The 19,739-nt window shown below is 35.6% G+C and overlaps 2 protein-coding genes across 2 annotated transcripts in view; one reads left to right on the forward strand and one right to left on the reverse strand.

The window, feature by feature from the left end:
- Positions 1 to 19,739, forward strand: part of LOC475575 (A disintegrin and metallopeptidase domain 3-like) — a 233,712-nt gene that overhangs the window by 57,552 nt on the left and 156,421 nt on the right. The window lies entirely within an intron of this gene.
- Positions 3,588 to 18,876, reverse strand: IDO1 (indoleamine 2,3-dioxygenase 1). The gene is made up of 10 exons (XM_038560004.1): positions 18,692 to 18,876; positions 14,718 to 14,813; positions 14,480 to 14,599; positions 11,024 to 11,142; positions 9,815 to 9,829; positions 7,903 to 8,002; positions 7,082 to 7,199; positions 6,001 to 6,052; positions 5,354 to 5,502; positions 3,588 to 4,105 (listed from the first exon to the last, which is right to left on the reverse strand). Exons 1-10 carry the CDS (start codon positions 18,788 to 18,790, stop codon positions 3,750 to 3,752), a joined length of 1,224 nt encoding a protein of 407 aa, XP_038415932.1. The 5' UTR covers positions 18,791 to 18,876; the 3' UTR covers positions 3,588 to 3,749.

Consider the following 19,739-nt stretch of genomic DNA (forward strand, 5'->3'; position numbering starts at 1 on the left):
TCATTATTACAACATAAAAAAAATCACTAATGAGTTGGAAATTTGGGGGAAAGCCCAAGAATCAAGCACTCAATATTATTGAGCAGAGTTCCTGTGTATGGACATTTTTTTCCCTTTAAAAAGTTTTTTTTAAAATTTTATTTATTTATGATAGTCACAGAGAGAGAGAGAGAGAGAGAGAGAGAGAGAGAGAGGCAGAGACAGAAGCAGGCTCCATGCACTGGGAGCCTGACGTGGGATTCGATCCTGGGTCTCCAGGATCATGCCCTGGCCAAAGGCAGGCACTAAACCACTGCACCACCCAGGGATCCCTTCCTTTAAAGAAGTTTTCCTATGTAGTGGTTTGACATATTCTGGAGTCAGTTTGCCTGGGTGTAATTCTGGGTGTCTCTTTGCCATACACCAGCTGTGTAACTTTTAAAAGCCTCTGAACTCAATTGGGTCTTAATCCTTAAAAGTAGCGAGTACTTGTTTCATTGGCTCATTGAAATAATTAAGTAAATTGATATATGTAAGCTCTAAATATTTTCAGAGGCATTGGAGAGGGATTCATATGTTGTATGGGCCGTTGTATCTCTGAATTGGCAAGAACCTTAGAGACCACCAAGTGTCTGTTTATATGCCAAATTTTTAGCCTATCTGAACTTCGAATTTTTCAATTGTTTATTGTTACATGAAACAATTATGTGGAAATAAATAAATTCCTATCTTTAGCTCATGGGTCATCCTAAGAACTGTCTCTCTGTGCATTAACTCTTATAGAATGGTATGAGGAGTTCAGAATGCTATGAATTGATAATATTCCCTCTGTATCATGTAATATTATATTTGATATATTAGAGTGAGAAAAATACGATATGAATTATATGTAAGGAAATTCAATCATTTATTGTGCAAAAGTTAATTATAGAAGGAAGGGTGAAAGGAATAATTATTTTTCTGAATCCTTAATATGAAAAATATACATATTTTCAGGTAATTTTTCCTCACTTAGGGAAAACAACATGTAGGGAATATACCACTGTACACTTCTGATTTTATGAAGACAGATTGGGATGGGATGGAAATATCATTAGTTCTATTCAAATAGATCCCATGTTACTAACAATTCATTTAATCTAGCTAAAGGCTTCTTTTATGGTAGTAGACTACCTTTATCTTCCAGTAACTCCATGACCCTTGTCCCAGGAGCTCTCACTGTGATGAGCAGAGTCCACACGACATGGATGCAAGAATAGCAGGACTTCTTAACATATCCTGTATTTTGTTGTACATCTTCCAGTCCAGATATGAGTGACTTAGAAGAAAAGCAGGAATTATGATTTCTATTATTCGGACAGATAGAAAAGAATAGCTTCTGAGAAATGAGCATCTACACTCTTTGTGGAGAATTTGAAGCCCAGTTTCAGTCAGTCTACCAGCTATCGGACAACAGTGCTATGTTAGAGACAATGCCCCTTGCTTCTCCTTCCCCCTATCTACTTTTCATCCCCCGGGTCAGATATATGTGATGTTCTTAAAGAGAAGATGTGAGTGCAGAGTCTGGCTGAGGGGATCAAAGATGATTTGCATGTCAAGCTGATTCATTGCTAATTAGGTGAAACCAACTCTGGAGGAGAAACTCTTGATGTGGTATGTAGCTGTGGAGCCAGAGTGATCAGAACAGAAGACAGGACAGAAAAAATCTTAACTCAGAGCCAGTAAATGATCCTTAGTAATTTACTTACTGATATTCTAGTAGTACTTTATAGTTTCCTAAGACTTTAGCACTATATTTTGTTCAGTAGTAATCTTGTGAATGAGGAAGGTCAAGAATCACTATGCTTATTGTACAGAAATACAAAGTGACTTGCCTGAGGTCACAAAGGTGATAGATGCAAAAAATGGAACCCACCTCTTGGTCTCCTGACTCCCAGTTTAGTGCTTTCTGAACTGCATCAATTCCTAAGACGCGATGATCTTTCTGGCCAACCCTAAAAATTATGTACATATATGTATTTGGTCTGCAGGCATACATTCATGCATGCATACTTTTTTTCTTTTTTGAGAGAGAGAACGCAATGTGCACTGCATGCACACACTAGTGGGAAGTGGGGAGGGGCAGAGGAGAGGGAGAGAGAATCTTAAGCAGGAACCACACCCAGCATGGAGCCCAATGTGGGCCTGGATCTCATGACTGGGAGATCATGACCTGAACCCAAGTCATGAGTCCGATGTTTAACTGACTCAGCTACACAGGCAGCCTCATACTTTTTTCGTTATAAACTTATATATGCTCATTGCAAAAACACTGACAGGAGAATAAAGAAGAAAATGTGTCCTATGCACTTAAAAACGATTACTATATTTTCTTCAGAATCAAGTGAAATTTTGCTATGAGTGGGGAGATTTCATCGATTTCATTGGGTTAGAGTGAATTTGAAAAATAATGTTAAAGTAGTTTTTAGATGTTTGACCTTAGAAATATGTTATTACATTTCCTTCCTTGAATCTGCTTGTGTGCATTCAACCCATCTCCTCAGAGCTGGGTTTTTTTGTTTTTTTTTTTTAAGATTTTATTTATTTATTCATAGAGACACAGAGAGAGAGAGAGGCAGAGACACAGGCAGAGGGAGAAGCAGGCTGCTACAGGGAGCCCGATGTGGAACTTGATCCTGGGTCTCCAGGATCACACCCTGGGCTGAAGGCTGCACTAAACCGCTGAGCCACCCAGGCTGCCCAGAGCTGGCGTTTTGATAAATTGAAAGTGCTTGCTAATTCTGCACCCAGGCAAGTGTTGTGCCTTTTTTCTCTTCTCATCTTTAATAGCATATCAAATCTCTAGCTAATCATCTACTACTACCTCTTGAGATTCCAACACATCATCTCATTTTCCCTCCCTCTCCTTCCCAAATTCCCTTCCTCTCGAAACTGGTCTACATCAAGTCCTGTGACAAAGATGAGAGTTGTCAACAAACTTAAGTTCTCCTCCCATTTATAAATAATTGTGTGATCCTAAGCAATCAACTTCATTCTTCTGAACCTCAATTTTGTTATCTTTAAAACAATCTGGCCCATATAATTCTTAAGCTCCTCTCTGCCATTCTTAGATTCCATTATTAAGTAAATTCATGCCAGACTGTATGATAACCCTGACCTCCCAGGAGAAATTATGTTTCAAAAGTGACCTCTTCTTGTTAGTCCAGATTAATGTAATCATGAGGTCACTCAATCTTTTAAATATTCATTCAACCAATATTTGCAAATTATCTTCTAAGGTCAGAGAATGGATGGGCCAGTAAACAGTAGACTATACTGTTCATGAAGCTTATAATGTAATAAGAATAGAGACAAGTACACAGGTAATTATAAACAAGCATGCTATTACTATAGGGTGAGTACAGGAGCCTATTAGCCATGCTTAAAGGGTTGAAGTGTAGACTGAGTCTCATCTGGAAGAGTAATTTTAGTTGTGAATAAAGCAAATCTTAGACATTTAATTATATCATAAAATTTTATTAAATTTCATCATTCTAATTACAGAATATAGATTATAATACTTCTAATATAATTTTTCTTATTATACTTATACAAGGAAGGCACAGATATTGGAAAAATATTTTGAAATCTTTTATAAGTACTATTAAAACATTGTTGTAAAAAAAAACATTGTTGTGTACTATTAATTCATGGGTCTGATATCATGAGCAGTGACACTAATATATACAGACATCTTCATCTTGACAAAATGTGCCCTTGTTTGAGTTACATTAATGATCTATCAGCAGGAATTTCTCAGTTGTAGTTCTTACACTCTTCAGGAAATCCATGGCATTAGTGCCTCCAGTTCCTTTATTTTTTTGTTCCGATGATTCTTCAGATGCTTGATTATTCTTGGGCTGCTGGCTTGCAGGAATCACAATGTACTTAGCTACTATCTTCAAGTGATATTTTCTCAGGGAGACCATAGCTTTCACACACTCATTATAATCTGCCTTCAGTTCAACATCATCTCTTGAACGAACAAACTCCCGGACTGAGGGGCCTGACTTTAACAAGAGAAGAAAGTCCCGGTGAGCTGGGGGCATATAGTTTCTCATTTCCTGGAGGAATTCAGCAGCGAATTCTATAGGAACAAGAGAGAGATTAGTTAGTAGAGAAGCCTAAGCATTCCCCAATCTAGGTGAGAAAGGCAGAGTGAGGACAGTGAGATCACACATCACCATGGAAGCATGAGGAAATGAGTTTACCACCATCCTGTTAGGATTGTTAGGCTATTAGTCTTGCTACTAGTAATGGCGATTACTGTAATATTTACTTAATTCTGAAAACCACCTGAACTGAACTGATTCTTTTTTGTGTCCTTTCTCATTTCCCTACTGTATTTGATCCTTCTAAAAAGCAGATGATATAGACAGGGTGCATGTAATCTATACTTGAAAGATCATGACACTGAGTCCAAGAGAGTTTAAAGGATAACTTTTAAATAAATGAATTAACTAAGAAAAAAAAAGCATATTTACACCCATGCCAATGCTTTTCCCTTTGACTATTAAGTAGAAGTTTAGGAGAACAGAGAAAAGTACAAAGTTCTTACTGGAGCTTCTTCTGCCCATTCTAAACCCCTAGAAGAAATATAATCAGTGTGGTTCATCTTTCAACTTTGGTATATCTTTAAAATTTGAACTGCTGGGGTTCCTGGGTGGCTCAGTGGTTGAGTGTCTGCCTTTTGGATCAGGTGGTGATCCCAGGTTCTGGGATCGAGTCCCGTATCACACTTCCTGCAAGGAGCCTGCTTTTCCCTCTGTCTGTGTCTCTGCCTCTCTCATGAATAAATAAATAAAAAACCTTAATAAAATAAAATTAAATTAAATAATTAAATTAAATTAAAAAATTTGAACTGCTATTGGAGTAAGACAGCTGAGCAAGAGCAGTGCCAAGCCTCACCTTGTCACTGAGGTTTCCACCTCCCCAACTTTAGCTCAGAGTCCCATCCCATTTGCAGGTGGCTTTCTTTTTCTGAATCTGATTATACATCTTTAGAACATGTGCTATGGGCTTCACCACAGTCCATCAGGCCTTATATCATGCCCAAATGTCAAGACTGAGATAGTGATGAACTTGAGTTTTGGTTCTGGCTCCATTGCTTTCAAGCTGGTTAATAAGGAGCCCATCACTTATCCTCTAAAGATACTTGGAAATTTCTGCTTGATTGTCTGTGAAATGGGATAATAACAATAAAGTTTTGCTTCCTGATCCTTCTAAAAGTATCAGATAAGTTCAGATGAAATGCTGATGGGAAGTTACTTTTCAGATATTAAAACACTTTTGTATTAACATATGAGGTGATTGACATTTGTCATTATCCACTCACCTTCACCAGAACACTGCTGGATGCCCAGCAGAATGTCAAAGCATTGAAAGATGCTGCTTTGGGCTGCACTGCCTCCTGCAAACTCTTTTGGGTTTTCCCAGAAACCTTCATACTTCAAACCCTCTGGCAGTTTGGAGTTGCCTTTCCAACTAGGCCAGGAAGGGAAAAAAACAAAACCAAACCAAACAAAACATCATTATTTGGAGAATTGCCAAATTTTCAGTTATAGACTCTTATAATAGAGGATGAATGGAAAGTGACATGAAATCGGCTTCGTTATTCTTCTTCCACACTCCCTTTCCATTCATGTTCATGTTTGAGAATGACAAATAACATGGTTCTGAGCAAATTTGGAATAAATATTCTAGAATTGGAACTTTACCTTTGCACTAGCAATGATTATTCCCCTGACATCCCTGCTTTTTTTTTTTTTTTTTACCTAAATGACTACCCTTCCTGTCCATACTCCAGTGCATGCCTGGCCGAATAATAGCAAGGAACAGTCTAATCTTTCTATACAACATGTATTTTATCATATGAAATTATTTCCTAAATTCAATGGATAGTGGGGACCATCAGTGAGAATTTGATGTTTTCTTTATATTAATTGTTTAAAAGAAAACAAATTTAAGCATGAGATTACATACCCAGACAAGTATATGCGAAGAACTTTGAAAAACGTGCTTGGGTCCACATGTTCTGTAAAAAGATGAAGTGTGTTTAATTAAGCAGTTACCAGAACTTTCAGAGAAGATCAAGATATTGTAGACAACTGATAGTGGGTTTCAGCTTAGGCTGCAGGAAGGGCATCAGGTCAGTCCATGAAGGAAAATTTCCCTGAGGACAAGCTCTCACTCACCTGCTCTTCCATGGGGAACTGAACGGGGCCTACTTCCGTGTCCACTGAACAGGGCCTACTGACCCGTAGGGCTGACACACAGCTTGTGTCAAGGAATCAGGAGACCAATTAAACTGTCAACATTTTCTTAAAGCTATTCATTTGCTTACTGATAAAAACAGATACTACTTACATAAAGAAAGAAACAAACCTAAACAAAATGAAACAAGAGCCCCAGGAGCCCTGTGGACATCATCCCTGGGTCTCCCTCCCCAAAGGTTACTAACTTTTCTGATTTAAAGGTTGATCTTTTTGCCAAGGACCCATCAGCAGTAACTCAAAGCTCAGTGATACATAGTCATGTACTTGTTAAGGCTGTTAAGCAGGGCACATTTTTTTTTTTTTTTGTAAGTCTTTGTTTATATATTTAGTTATTGCCATATTTTAACTATTAACTTCATAATAACTTTTGAGCTCAGTGGCTTTTCTGTGCAGTTCCTTACTTAACTTATGAAAAAACAGAATTTGTAGGAAGGTCCTATAAAGCAGAAGCTAAATATTTCGGTATTTAAAACAGCCTGAACGTTCTGCAAGTTTCTCCATGGTTTCAGTGGGAGGCAATGACATTATTTTGAGTTATATAGACCCAGCTTGAAAATTTACTAATTTAAGTAACCTCGGGTCACTTATCTTATCTCTCCATTAGATTACCTTATCCATAAAATACACACAATAAAACCTACAAGAAAGTATAATTATTTAGTGAGTTAAAGTGAAAACACACTACCTAAGTAAAAGTTTTTCCTTCCGTTTTCTCAACAATTCTAATCTCAGAAAATCAGAAGCATGTGATTGCCAGCCTTGAATGCTTATGGGCATATAATACTTACTATGAACTTCTTCAAACTCTTTATGGGCTCGGTGCAGACAAGAAGCTATATAATGCAGTGCCTTCTTCAAAGTGACCTCGTCCTGATTTTTAACTGCCTTTAATAAATTGGGAATTACCTTAAAAAAAAAGATGAATATTTAAGGTTTCTTAGCACTAAATATTGGTATAGAATAAAATTCTCCTAATTCTTAATCTCTAAGTTAAATGTAGGATTTCCACTTCATTTTTAGGCTGATTATCCTTTTATTGTTTGACTAATGTCCTTATAAACTTGGATTTATGTTTATTTATTTACCATTTAAAGTCTATAAAGTTTTATATAGTTTTATCTCTTTTCTAATACTCAAAACCATTAGATTTATGTCACTCTGTTATCTAGTTCCAATGCCAAATTGTATTAAAAATGCATCTCTCCTATTGAGGTTTCAAACTTAATTCTAAATATATGGGTCTTGGGACACTTGGGGAGCTTAGTTGGTTAAGCATCCAAATATGGATTTTGGCTCAGGTCATGATCTCAGGGTCCTGAGAGTGCTGGGCATGGAGCCTGCTTAAGATTCTTTCTTTCCCTCTTCCCCCTCCCACTTGTATTCTATCTCTTAAAAAAAAATTAATTAATGTGTCTTATGTTTTATATTTTAAGTAATACATAAAATAAATTAAATATTTCTACCAGATGATCCCTTACATCCAATTAAGTAATTGAATGCTGTATTTAGTCAAGATAAAATTATTTCATGCATAATATAGTTCAGTTATTAAATGATTGCTCTACTTATGCAAATGGAGATAAAAATTTGCTTGTAGATATGGACGTACTTTGATTGCAGAAGCAGCTGCTAATTCCACCAATAGTGAAACCAGGAAAAATCCTTTACTGCAGTCTCCACCAGGAAACCAGAAGAGAATGTCCATGTTCCTAAGAAAATAAGTCAAGGGAGTCAAGAATTTAGCAAAAATTCTGGCATATTTAAGTGTTGTAGTTTTACATATTTTTATTCCATTTTAGCTTCAAAATAATCTTGTGGGATAAGTATTTTAGGTTTTACTATCTCCTTTACATTATCGGGAATATCAGTGTTAGGTCTGTTGCCTAAGATCTGATAGCAGATTAAGTTTGACTTGAAATCCCATTTTAGAGTTTGGAACTAGAAATTCCAAGACCATTTCTGTTTCTATTTTCTCATTAATTTTTCACATGCATATATATTACCATATTTATATATTTATATATATAATACTTATAAAGACATTTGTGAGGTATAATTTTAAGTAGTCTTTTTGCTTTAAATATATTCATATCCGTACTTTTATTTATGAACCTAATTCAGTTTTTCAGTGGTTTATCTGCTTTACAAAGGAATGGAGAAATGCAAATAGCTGATTAGACCTCGTTTTCTTTCTTTCTTCTTTCTTTCTTTCTTTCTTTCCTTTCTTTCTTTCTTTCTTTCTTTCTTTCTTTCTTTCTTTCTTTCTTTCTTTCTTTCTTTCTTCTTTCTTTCGATTTATTTCTTTATTTGAGAGAAAGAGAGAATGAGAGAGCACGAGCGGGGGTAAGGGCAGAGGGGGAGAGAGAATCTTAGACTCTGTGTGGAGCATGGAATCCTATGCAGGGCTTTATCTCACAACCCATGAGATAATGACCTGAACTGAAACTGAGTGAGACACATAAGCATCTGAGCCACCCAGGTGCCCTCCATTTTCTTTTTAATTGAAGTTTTGCACTAGTGCCAACAAAGGCTCACTATCTATAAATCTATGAAGTTCATGGTGGTTAAATTCATGGTCTCTGAAAAAGCCAGATCATTTCTGCAATTTACTTGCTGTGTGACACTGACCAAGATATTTCATGTTTCTGACTCACTGTTCTCATCTGTAAAACAGGACTGATGATATTATCCTCCCATTTAAAAACCTCCCATAGCTTCCCATTGATTTTAAGATACTATTTAAACCCCTCATCATAATCTTTTTGCTAAGTTTATTTCTTCATCCCTTTTCCATACCACTACTCCTAGCAGTTACTACTTATCAGTGGCCTTAGTCTTCCTTCAGTTCTGATAATGCATGAAGATATTCATCACTTCAAGGCCTTCACTCTTACTGTTTCCTCCACTATGAACAGTAATCTTTTCCTTCTAGCTAATTCCTTTTGACTGACTCTTTGGAACTCAGCTTAAATAACTTGCTGCAGGGATTCCTTCTTCATCACTTTTATTCAGTTAGAGTTCCCAGCACTTTATCCTCTCACCTTTCTCTTAATCATAAAGCAATATAATTACATAATTTTCCTGTATCTGCTTTCCACTAGGACAGGCTTATTCCTATATTTACCATGGTTTCCCTAGCTCTTAGCCTCTGCTCAGGTCATGACTTAAAAATAGTAAGGATTGGGTAATAAAGAACAGGTATATATAGATATCTGGCCACTGAAGTCATCAAGTCAAAGACATACAGATGTATGTGTGTTTGTATTTATGAATATTAATTACATTTTTATATATGCAAGTGCTAGTTTTGTATATATCTATAGCTATAATATCAAACTGAAACAGTCCTGTCAGTTATAAATCTAAATAAGGATTGGGATTATTTGCTCTTTAAACAATTACTTGAGTTATTTTTCCTTGAATTCAATTGGTCTTTTAAAAAGTACATTTAGAGGATATTGATAAACCTATACTCAGTTTGAATACCAATTCTTATAATAAAATAAGAATCAAATACTTACTCATAAGTCATAGGCCTTGTGAAAGCAGCCATGAAGCAATGGATCAGTTGGAAGAGAAAAAGAAAATCAATTTAAAAATCAAATGGTTTTGAGTTATTCATATCCCATTTAATACTACTGCTCTATTAAAGGTAAGATATAGATAAAAAAGAAAATATATGTGTGTTTTTAAAAAGTATTTGTCAGCCAGGCATTGCAAACACTTAGGACTTTGTAAGTAAAAAAATTAAATATTCAAGGAACACCATGTTAGTCAAAATTAGTTTTTACTAATAAACTTTTTTTTTTATTTAAATTCAATTAGCCAAAATAATATACATCATTAGTTTACATCTACAATTAGATGTAGATTTCAATAATTCATCAGTTGCATATAACATCTAGTGCTCCTCACATCATGCAACCTCCTTAATGCCCATCACCCAGTTGCCCCATTCCCCATCTACCTCTCCTCCAGCGAACCTCAGTCTGTTTCCTATAGTTAAAAGTCTTTCAGCGTTTGTCTCCTTTTCTGAGGAGACATTCTCAGAAATGTCATTCTTTTCTAAATCAAATCCTTTCATTTTATGGTTCTGTGTCTATAGTACTCGGCAAATCACACCCAGACCCCTGGGGCACCATAAGTCTCTGGTCCCTTTGTTGTAACAGAACATATTGCTAAAAGGAGAGGAGAGGCCTAGCTCCTCAGCAGGCAGCACAGAAGGCCCAGGCATTGCCATCTCTACTGCTGAAAATGTATTGACTCTTAAACTTAACCACATAGTTAAAAGTCAAATTTGTATAATCTCCAAAACATGTTAATTAATAAAAGTCAGAGTACATATTCTATAATCTAATTAATATGAAATCTAATAGCAGAAAAATTTAATTTTTAATATGACAAATCAGAATATGTGTACCTAGAGGTAGAGAAGAAAATTGAATGGAAAGAGCCACAGAGGTGATATTCTGTATCTTGCTTAGGGCTATTCATGTATACAGAACAGTCAAAATCACCAGACTGAACAGTTAAGATGGTGCATTTTATTGTATGTTAATTATATACCTTTCTCTCATATATTTGTAGTTATAGAGATGCCAGCAAAAGAAATCATACCCCTAAAGCAGAGAAGAAAGCTGTGCTGCTGAAAATTCAACCAATGACTAATGCCCTATTGATGTAAATAGCATGCATTTCTATTGTTCCTGTTATAATTAGAGTTCACATACCCATTGGGATCCTTTTTCTTCCAGTTTGCTAAGACACAGTCTGCATAAACCAGAATAGGAGGCAGACCCAGCTTCTCAGAGAGTTCACAGTAAGGAATAGCAATATTCTGTGGCAAGACCTAATGAAAACACAAAATTTGGTATTAACCTTTGAAGTGCCTTACCTTTTCTTCTGTCTCCTGCTACCTCCCAGCTACCTCTTCTGCTACCTTTCCAACTTCCCGATTAGTGCCAAAACATTAACTATTCTACATAATGGCACTCTGAAACCAAACAATCATAATTTTCTCTTCCTCATTTCATAACTTTGTCCTGGTAATTATTAAATGTTTATGTTTTAGATGTAGGTTGATGTGGATATAATCTAATCAGAGAGAGGAAAAAGAGGTAGAAGGTACAAGAAACAAAGGATGTATCCTTGACTTTCTAATGACCTGAGATCACTTGCAGTCATTTATTTGTGCGTCCATCCCATGAATATTTTTAGGCAACTCCTCTATGAAGAGCTTTTTTTCTGTAGGCAATACAAGTTTAAAATCAATTGTCTCCAAGAAGTGCAGTCATTTGTAGTCATAACTTTGGGATATGGTACATACTAGAACCATAAGTGCTTTGCTGCCCTTGGAGCATAGTGCTGACAGAAACTCTCCCCTGGATGGTTTTTTAGAAAGTCTCACCATAGAAGATGTTGGAGCTCATCCTTGAAGACTTACTTATATCAGCAGGAAGAATCTCCTTTAGCCTTCCTTTCCATTTCCATGCAGAGTAGGTCAATTGGAGTGACACTCTTGGCTCTTTCACTCACCTTTCCTCAGAGGAGGTATAGAGGTATAGAAGCTAATTCAATTGTTGTGTGTGGAGGGGGACCTTAGCTCAGCAAACTTTGTCTTTCCCTGAGCCTATTACTCAGGATTCTATTTGTGTCTGGCCACACTCTAAAAGGCTCCTACCCCCATGGACAGTCCTGGTGGATAAGTGCTTTCCTAGCAGGCCCATTGTTGCCACACATGTAAGCCATGTTTTCCAACTGTGCTATTAGTTATAATGCTGATGTTTTATTCTTTACCTGCCTGACTTCCTCATCTAAGTATCATTTGGTTTATAACTAGAGGGTTCCATGTAATAATTAAGGTCACTCTTGTCATCAGCAGCCAGTTGTTGGAATATGTGTATCTAACCAGGCAAAGGACAGGGATGTGTGACTTATCTGGGGTAGTGGGAAGTGGGACTGCGGTGGTAGAGGTGATATGACAATGTGGCACACTCCACAGTTCTGCAAAAATCATGAAAGCTATAACCTAAATGGCTCTGTATTAACTTAATACACCTGAAGATGATGGTTTAACAGAGAACAAAATGTTAGAAAGAGAAACATTGGGATCCCTGGGTGGCTCAGCGGTTTAGCGCCTGCCTTTGGCCCAGGGCGTGATCCTGGAGTCCCGGGGTCGAGTCCCCCGCGTCGGGCTCCTGGCATGGAGCCTGATTCTCCCTCTGCCTGTGTCTCTGCCTCTCTCTCTCTCTCTCTCTCTCTCTCTCTCTGTGTCTATCATAAATAAATAAATAAATAAATAAATAAATAAATAAATAAATAAATAAATAAATCTTTAAAAAAAAGAAAGAAAGAAAGAAAGAGAAACATTGGCTATCAAAGTAACACCTGGATGTGCGCTTCCCTTGTAGAACTTTTGTCTCTGGGAATTGAATATTTTCGTTTGCAAGTGATTTTACATGTTTCAAATGGAAATTTTTGTCTCTTTCTGATTTAAAGAAAAGATCTAAGGGAATCAAAAGGGAAGATGCTTAATGAACAAGTTAATATGAAATGACTTGGGAAAAAGAAAGGAAATGTTGAAACACATCTTAATCTATTAAAGACATTTATGCAGTTACTAGGAAACTCAGATGCTAGTTCCTACCTCATTCTCAAGCAAAATGTGCCTTATACTGATATATCTTATTTTTTATCAATTTTTTTCTTTCCCACAATATCCTCATTTAAATAGTTATATATATATATGTACATATATATATTATAATTTCCTCATCAAACTATATTTGTTGGTTGCTTCTAAAATCCTTTTTAGAATAATGTGGTTTACAAAAACTAGATAAATTAAAAATATATTTTCATGTATTCTTTGTAATTCTGATCTCCAATAATAAATATATTATCTTTGATTATCCCATGTACATTCTGGTCTCCATATTTTTTGCTAGTCTTCTCTCTCTTTTCTGCTCCTCTCCTTTTTGGATAAGCTCTACCAATCTTTCAAGAAGTAGTTCAAGTCCCACTTCTTCCTTGAAGCATTTCATTATTATACCAACTACTCTTTAGCTATTCTGGGCTCTAATACTTCTACACCTAGCATATGCTGCCCTTTTTTATTGATGATCTTTCTATACAATTCTTACATATTTAGCTAGACCCAGATTCTAGCAAATCTAGTGAGGCTGTGTGCTTAGGTTGTAAGGCTTATCTTAAACCTTTTTGCATCATTAAAAATCTAGACATGATAGTTTGAATGGAAGATGATTATAAAGAAATAAAAGATGTCCCCATGATTATGTAGAATGACATTTTCTTTTTGTTTACATATCAGAGGATGACATATCATAGATGAACAATATGTCTTTTTCTATATTTACACAGTATGTGAAAATACAAACAAGATAAAATTATGATTACCTTTGTCAAAAAGGAAAAAAAAATCCTTAAATGGCAGAAGGTCCTTCTGGAGTCTATTTTATCTCTTTGCAGTTTAAAGATTGGGTATTACAATCTGTATTGGTTTCATGTAATTAGGATTGCCAGATAAAAAACAAGATGTTATTATTTTAAATCTAAAGTTATCTACTGTTGATGAGAGTAGGGTATACCCATATATTCTTACATGCTGACAGAAGTAAGATAACACTTTAATATTAAGTAAAAAGAGGCATAAAATGTTCATATCACCCAAAACTCATAGAGAAAATGTTTCGTATTCAAATATATTGATTATAGTGTCATTTAAAATGGTAAAATTTTAAAAACAAGTACATATTTATCAATAGAGGATTGAATAAATAAAGTTGAGGAATTCAGTGAAAAACTATAGTCATTTCAAATGATGACGAAGGATAGTATAGGAACTAAGAAATGCTTACAATGTAATTTCAGTAAAAGACACAGAACATACATCTTAAATATTCATCTTTTTTTTAAGGTAATTCCCAATTTATTAAAGGCAGTTAAAAATCAGGACGAGAGGATGGAGGAACTGTGTTACACAAGTAAAAGATTAAAAATCCAATAATGTTAGCAGTTGGCATGTTAAAGCATTAAATGATTGTTTTCCTTTTTATTTTTTTCTGTTACCTGTTAAAATGTAGTTGTAATACTTTTAGAATGTTTTTTTACATTAAATTGGATGTAAATTGTCATGTAGCATAAGAAATATCATAAAATCTCCAAACCTTTCGAACATCTCCATCACCTTGATTCCACACATATGCCATGGTGATATACCCCAGAGCCAGACGTGCAAGGCGCTGCAACTTGTGTCCACTAAGGCCATCAATACTGAGAATTTTTAACTGAGAATAAAAATAGAGGTTGACCCAAATCAATATAGGTGACAGTACAGCTTCAAAGCCAAGTTAAAAATTTTAAGAAGCAATGACAGAGGAAGACAAACGTAATGCTCTTCCAAACCTCATCAACTTTTTTACGTAGTTCATTTTTCTTAATCAGTTCAGGCAGATTTTTAGCAATGGAAATCCATTCATCATAAGGCGGAGGTAGCTTCTCCTTGAAAAAAAGAAATGAGATTTTTATTTAGTAGTTAAAGTTTTTATAAAATAGCTTTGCCTCTGATTGATAATCTATCTTTGCTTCTAAATCAATTCTGTACCATGCTGTCCTGTCACATACATACCTGTCCAGCAACTCCAGTCCCTGCATTTCCACCTACACACTCAGAACTCAAGATCCTCTCTTTCTCTCTTCAGACACTCTCACCTGTCTCTTTTTCACAAGTCATCTCAAAATTTTTCACTAAAATTATCCTGATTATTCTAGTCTACACTTATAGCCTCAATTAGGCATCCTATATATTATACCTTTTGATTGTTAAGTAATTTATTGTTATCTGCTATGTATTTTTTCTTCCTGACTAGATTTAAGTTTCTTTGAATGGAAGAAAAATGAGATTTATTAGATGTTAGTAATAGACTAGGCATTTTGCTCAATAATTTCTCATTTAAATATTAATGATCTACAATGTTGATTGTTATCTCTATTTCATAAATAAGGAAAACAAGGCTCAGTTTATGAAATTGTTTTGTAGATATAGTTTATTGTGATTGAACTTTTAAGTGTTTTCAGCTTTCACAAATCAATGCCCTTTTAACATCTCACTCTCTGATGGCAAGGACTTTATTGTGTTTTTAATTTTATATTTCTTGCAGAACCTGGGACAGTACTAAACAAGACAATACTAAACTATATTGTCTATACATATATCAATTTCCTGCTTTGGGACAATAGGCTTAAATTTTACCCAGTAAGTACAAATAAAAGCCAAATGAAAGTGTTTCCTTAGATCTTATTATATTTGTACTTTCATTTCAAGGGAAAATATTCAAACAAAAGACCTAAACAACAGCTCTCAATGAGATTAACATCCCTAAACAACTTCCCATATGCTTTTTCCCTATACTTCCTTCATTAAGCTGTTTCCTGACATATCCTTAAGGTCAATACTGAACTATGGGGACACAGCAAAAGTAGAGATTAACTCAAACCAACGCAGGAGAAGCTTCAAGCTACAAAACAAAGTTAATATTATAAGTAAACTATAAGATAAAAGGGCAACTCTAACATCAAATTCAAACATTTTCAGGGGCTGCAGATAATTAGTGACTATATACTCACTAGATAGTCACCTTACTTGTTTCTTGGAATTTTTCTCTCTAACCACACAAAAGTTGTACTCTAGTGTTTTTAGTAATACATATATCTCTTTTCGTTGTGTGTCTTACTATGTAGCACAACTGAATTTTTGGTTCTTACTATTTTCCCCAAATAAAGGAATTTTTTGTTGTTGTTATATATCATGATTATCCTATTTGACCTTCAACAGATGTAAAATTCAATCAATAATATGCTCTGGTCATAGAATGTTTGAATGGTATAATATAAATCAATGACGAGTGAAACAGAGAGTCATTCAATTTCTGCTAGATTAGAGAATGTATTTTGTATCTATGTGGAATTAGAAGACACATTATTTTCCTTTGGAATAGAAAGCTGATAGATTATAGAGGTGAAATGGACGTTTTTGAGTTTATAATCTCAAGGAAAGATCTTCAGTGAAGAAATAAAAGTAGCCTTTAATTTATCTCTCTTGTTTCAGGACATGATCTAATTTCCTAAACAACTTAGGTAGCAACATTATTTTTTAAGTAGTTCAGGAAGAGTTTTGGTTTGCTTTCGTTTGGGGGTTTTGTTTTCCCAAAAACTACCCCATAATCACCCCAGTCCCCATAAACTACCATAATTGTCTTAATTTTTAAGAGAACTTACTGTGGGGGGAGAGATGATATGAGGTTTCACAGTTTTTGAAGATTTTTGTTCTTGTACCACTGATAAGTATATTTTCAAAACCATCTTATTCTGGAATTTTGGTGTGCTTGGATGGAAGTATAGCAAGTCTGAGTATTATTGATTTGCAAATATAAAGTAAACTAGTTGCTATTAGCAATAACATTAAACTAACTTAATAGTTTGAAGAATTAAATCAGGAGAAGAATTTGCTTTAGATTTGTCTGTATTACACAAGGTATTTACAGGATGTTATTTCTAAGTACAGTTATATTGGATCTCTACTAAAAATATATTTGGTGCATTTAAAGATGCCATCTAGGAATGTGTGGGTGGTTCAGTCGATTGAGTGAGGGACCCTTGGTTCTGGCTCAGGTCTTGATCTCAGGATCCTGAAATTGAATCTAGCATTGGGCTCTGGACCCAGCGGGAGTTTGCTTGAGATTCTCTCTTTCTGCCCCTTCCTTGCTTGTTTTCTCTCCCTCTTTCTTTCTTTCTAAGATAAAAGATGTCCTCTAGAATATAGACTCTGTTTGAGCTACAATAAATAGATATATGCTGGTATACAGAATTATCACAACATAAAACTGATTCCTAGAAATTATAAGGACTCTCATGAATCTTATTAAGCCCAAGAGGCGGGTAGAGGAAAAACAATGCCTTATATCTTCTTTTCTTTTAAGAGAGGCAGCATATTATAATGGTTTTTTTTTAAAGATTTTATTTATTTATTCATAGAGACACAGCTAGAGAGAGAGAGGCAGAGACACAGGCAGAGGGAGAAGCAGGCTCCATGCAGGGAGCCCGACGTGGGACTCAATCCCGGGTCTCCAAGATCACACCTTGGGCTGCAGGCGGTGCTAAACCACTGCGCCACCGGGGCTGCCCCTATAATGGTTTTAAGATCATGGACTCTGGAGCCAGAGTAGTCAGGTTTGCTCACATTCTATCTCTGCTAGCTGTGTGAATTTGGGTATTACCTAAATTCTCCATTGCTTAAGTTTCTCATCAGGAAAATTAGAGATGGTTGTAAAGATGTAGTAAGAATATTTGTAAATTGCTTAAAGATGTTATATAAATACTTGATAATTGAAATAGATAATAATATGGTTTTCATAACATTCTTTGGTACACGACTTAGAAACTTATTTTCAAAGGCAAACAGCCTGCCTTTGGTCCAGGGCATGATTCTGGAGTCCTGGGATCGAGTCCTACATCAGGCTCCCTGCATGGAGCCTGCTTCTCCCTCTGTCTGTGTCTCTGACTTCCCGCCCCCCTGCCTCTCTCTCTCTATGTCTCTCATGAATAAATAAATAAGAGTTTTTAAAAAAGAATAAAGGCAGACATTTACTTTACATGTCTTGCTGTTTGTAGGCAAAGCTTGTAAAGAAAAGTAGTTTTAGACTTATAACAATAGGCAGTATTAATATAACACAAAGTTACTTGATATAATATCTCAAAAAAATAAAGTAGGAGTGTATACTTCATACAATTTAAGTGTATCAGTCAAGAGAGTTCCTTTGACTCATGGATCATTTATTACTTTGTTTTTTTCAAAATGTCCTCCGAAAATTTACAATTATATTAAGCTAAAATGCTTGTATAATTTCCTTATCTCATCACTCTCTTTATCTGTGTAAGGTAAGTAAAAAGTGCATTTAATACTAAATCTCTAGGCAGAAAATGTTAAGTATGAACCATTTATTAAAACTCTGCCTCTAGGGATCCCTGGGTGGCACAGCGGTTTGGCGCCTGCCTTTGGCCCAGGGCGCGATCCTGGAGACCCCGGATCGAATCCCACGTCGGGCTCCCGGTGCATGGAGCCTGCTTCTCCCTCTGCCTGTGTCTCTGCCTCTCTCTCTCTCTCTCTCTGTGACTATCATAAATAAATAAAAAAAAATTAAAAAAAAAAAAAAAAACTCTGCCTCTAATTTTGGCACTGCTTTATCCAATTGTTTAGTAAAAATTACTGAACCACATATCATCAATAGAACCACATATCATCAATATCATCAATACTCAACTTGTCCAGGTGAGTAATGATAACAAAACATTTTTGCCCATATCTCAGTACCCTGTCTTACCAGTGGATTTGGCAAAGCGAAGCCCATCTCTTCATCTATATGGTATTTTTCAAAAATTCTCTGAGGACTTTCCATAAGAAGTATTCCATCATCTTCCATGCTTGCAGTCTCCTCTTTTGGTCCTTAGTTCTGATAGAGTTTCAGAGCCTCTACTTATTATAAAGGTTGCCACAGCCAATGACCACAAACTTACTCATGTAGGCAGTAAGCAATGACTTCCACTTTTGAAATAGTTTCATTTTCTTTTTTTGTAATTTGATAAACAATAAAGCCACAAAAGCATCACTATTTATCATATGAAGAAACTGAAAGCTTACGTTCTTATGAAGTATTTATCACCAGGAATATCATTTGTTTACTGCCATTGGGGAAGTCGGAAAGAAACTGAAATAACAAAAACCATGAAAATAGGTAACCAGAAAAAGACATTTTTAATGGGACCTTTTAAATCTTTGAATTTAAATAATGAATTTAACCTAGGCTAAAGTCCTAAACTATCATTTAGTCAGCACTACCATAGGCTTTCCTTTAAGTTATCAGGGTTCTTTGAACATACTAATGTCTTGCTTTTGCAGCCATGAAATGCAACCTGTGATACATTGAACTAGGAAAAAAATGGAAAAACATGAGGATTAAGATAGTACCCCTTTATGCCCCCATTTTCTTACCCAGTCTTTTATCTGTATTACCAATGATACAGTTCTTCTTCATATTCTTTATGTCATTTTCAGGAAGACTTTTCTGTATCTCTACTATATTTGACTGCTAAGCACGGATGATAAGGCAACAGCCCTTCACATTTGGAGAGTTTGCAATGTGTTAAAAGTTTAAGTAAGAGGGATCCCTGGGTGGCGCAGTGGTTTGGTGCCTGCCTTTGGCCCAGGGCGCGATCCTGGAGACCCGGGATCGAATCCCACGTCAGGCTCCCGGTGCATGGAGCCTGCTTCTCCCTCTGCCTGTGTCTCTGCCTCTCTCTCTCTCTCTGTGTGACTATCATAAATAAATAAAAATTTAAAAAAAAAGTTTAAGTAAGAGATAAAATACTTGA

This window comes from Canis lupus, chromosome 16, assembly GCF_011100685.1.
Source record: "Canis lupus familiaris isolate Mischka breed German Shepherd chromosome 16, alternate assembly UU_Cfam_GSD_1.0, whole genome shotgun sequence".
In the NCBI taxonomy this organism is placed as follows: domain Eukaryota; kingdom Metazoa; phylum Chordata; class Mammalia; order Carnivora; family Canidae; genus Canis; species Canis lupus.

What these genes read in the sequence shown, in the direction of transcription:
- IDO1 (XM_038560004.1), bottom strand. Translation starts at nt 18,790, where the DNA reads ATGGAAGATGATGGAATACTTCTTATGGAAAGTCCTCAGAGAATTTTT. An exon ending in TACGTAAAAAAGTTGATGAG is followed by an intron (nt 14,600 to 14,717) that starts GTTTGGAAGAGC and finishes TTTTATTCTCAG; the next exon opens with TTAAAAATTCTCAGTATTGA. An exon ending in CAGCTGCTTCTGCAATCAAA is followed by an intron (nt 7,200 to 7,902) that starts GTACGTCCATAT and finishes TTTTTTTTTAAG; the next exon opens with GTAATTCCCAATTTATTAAA.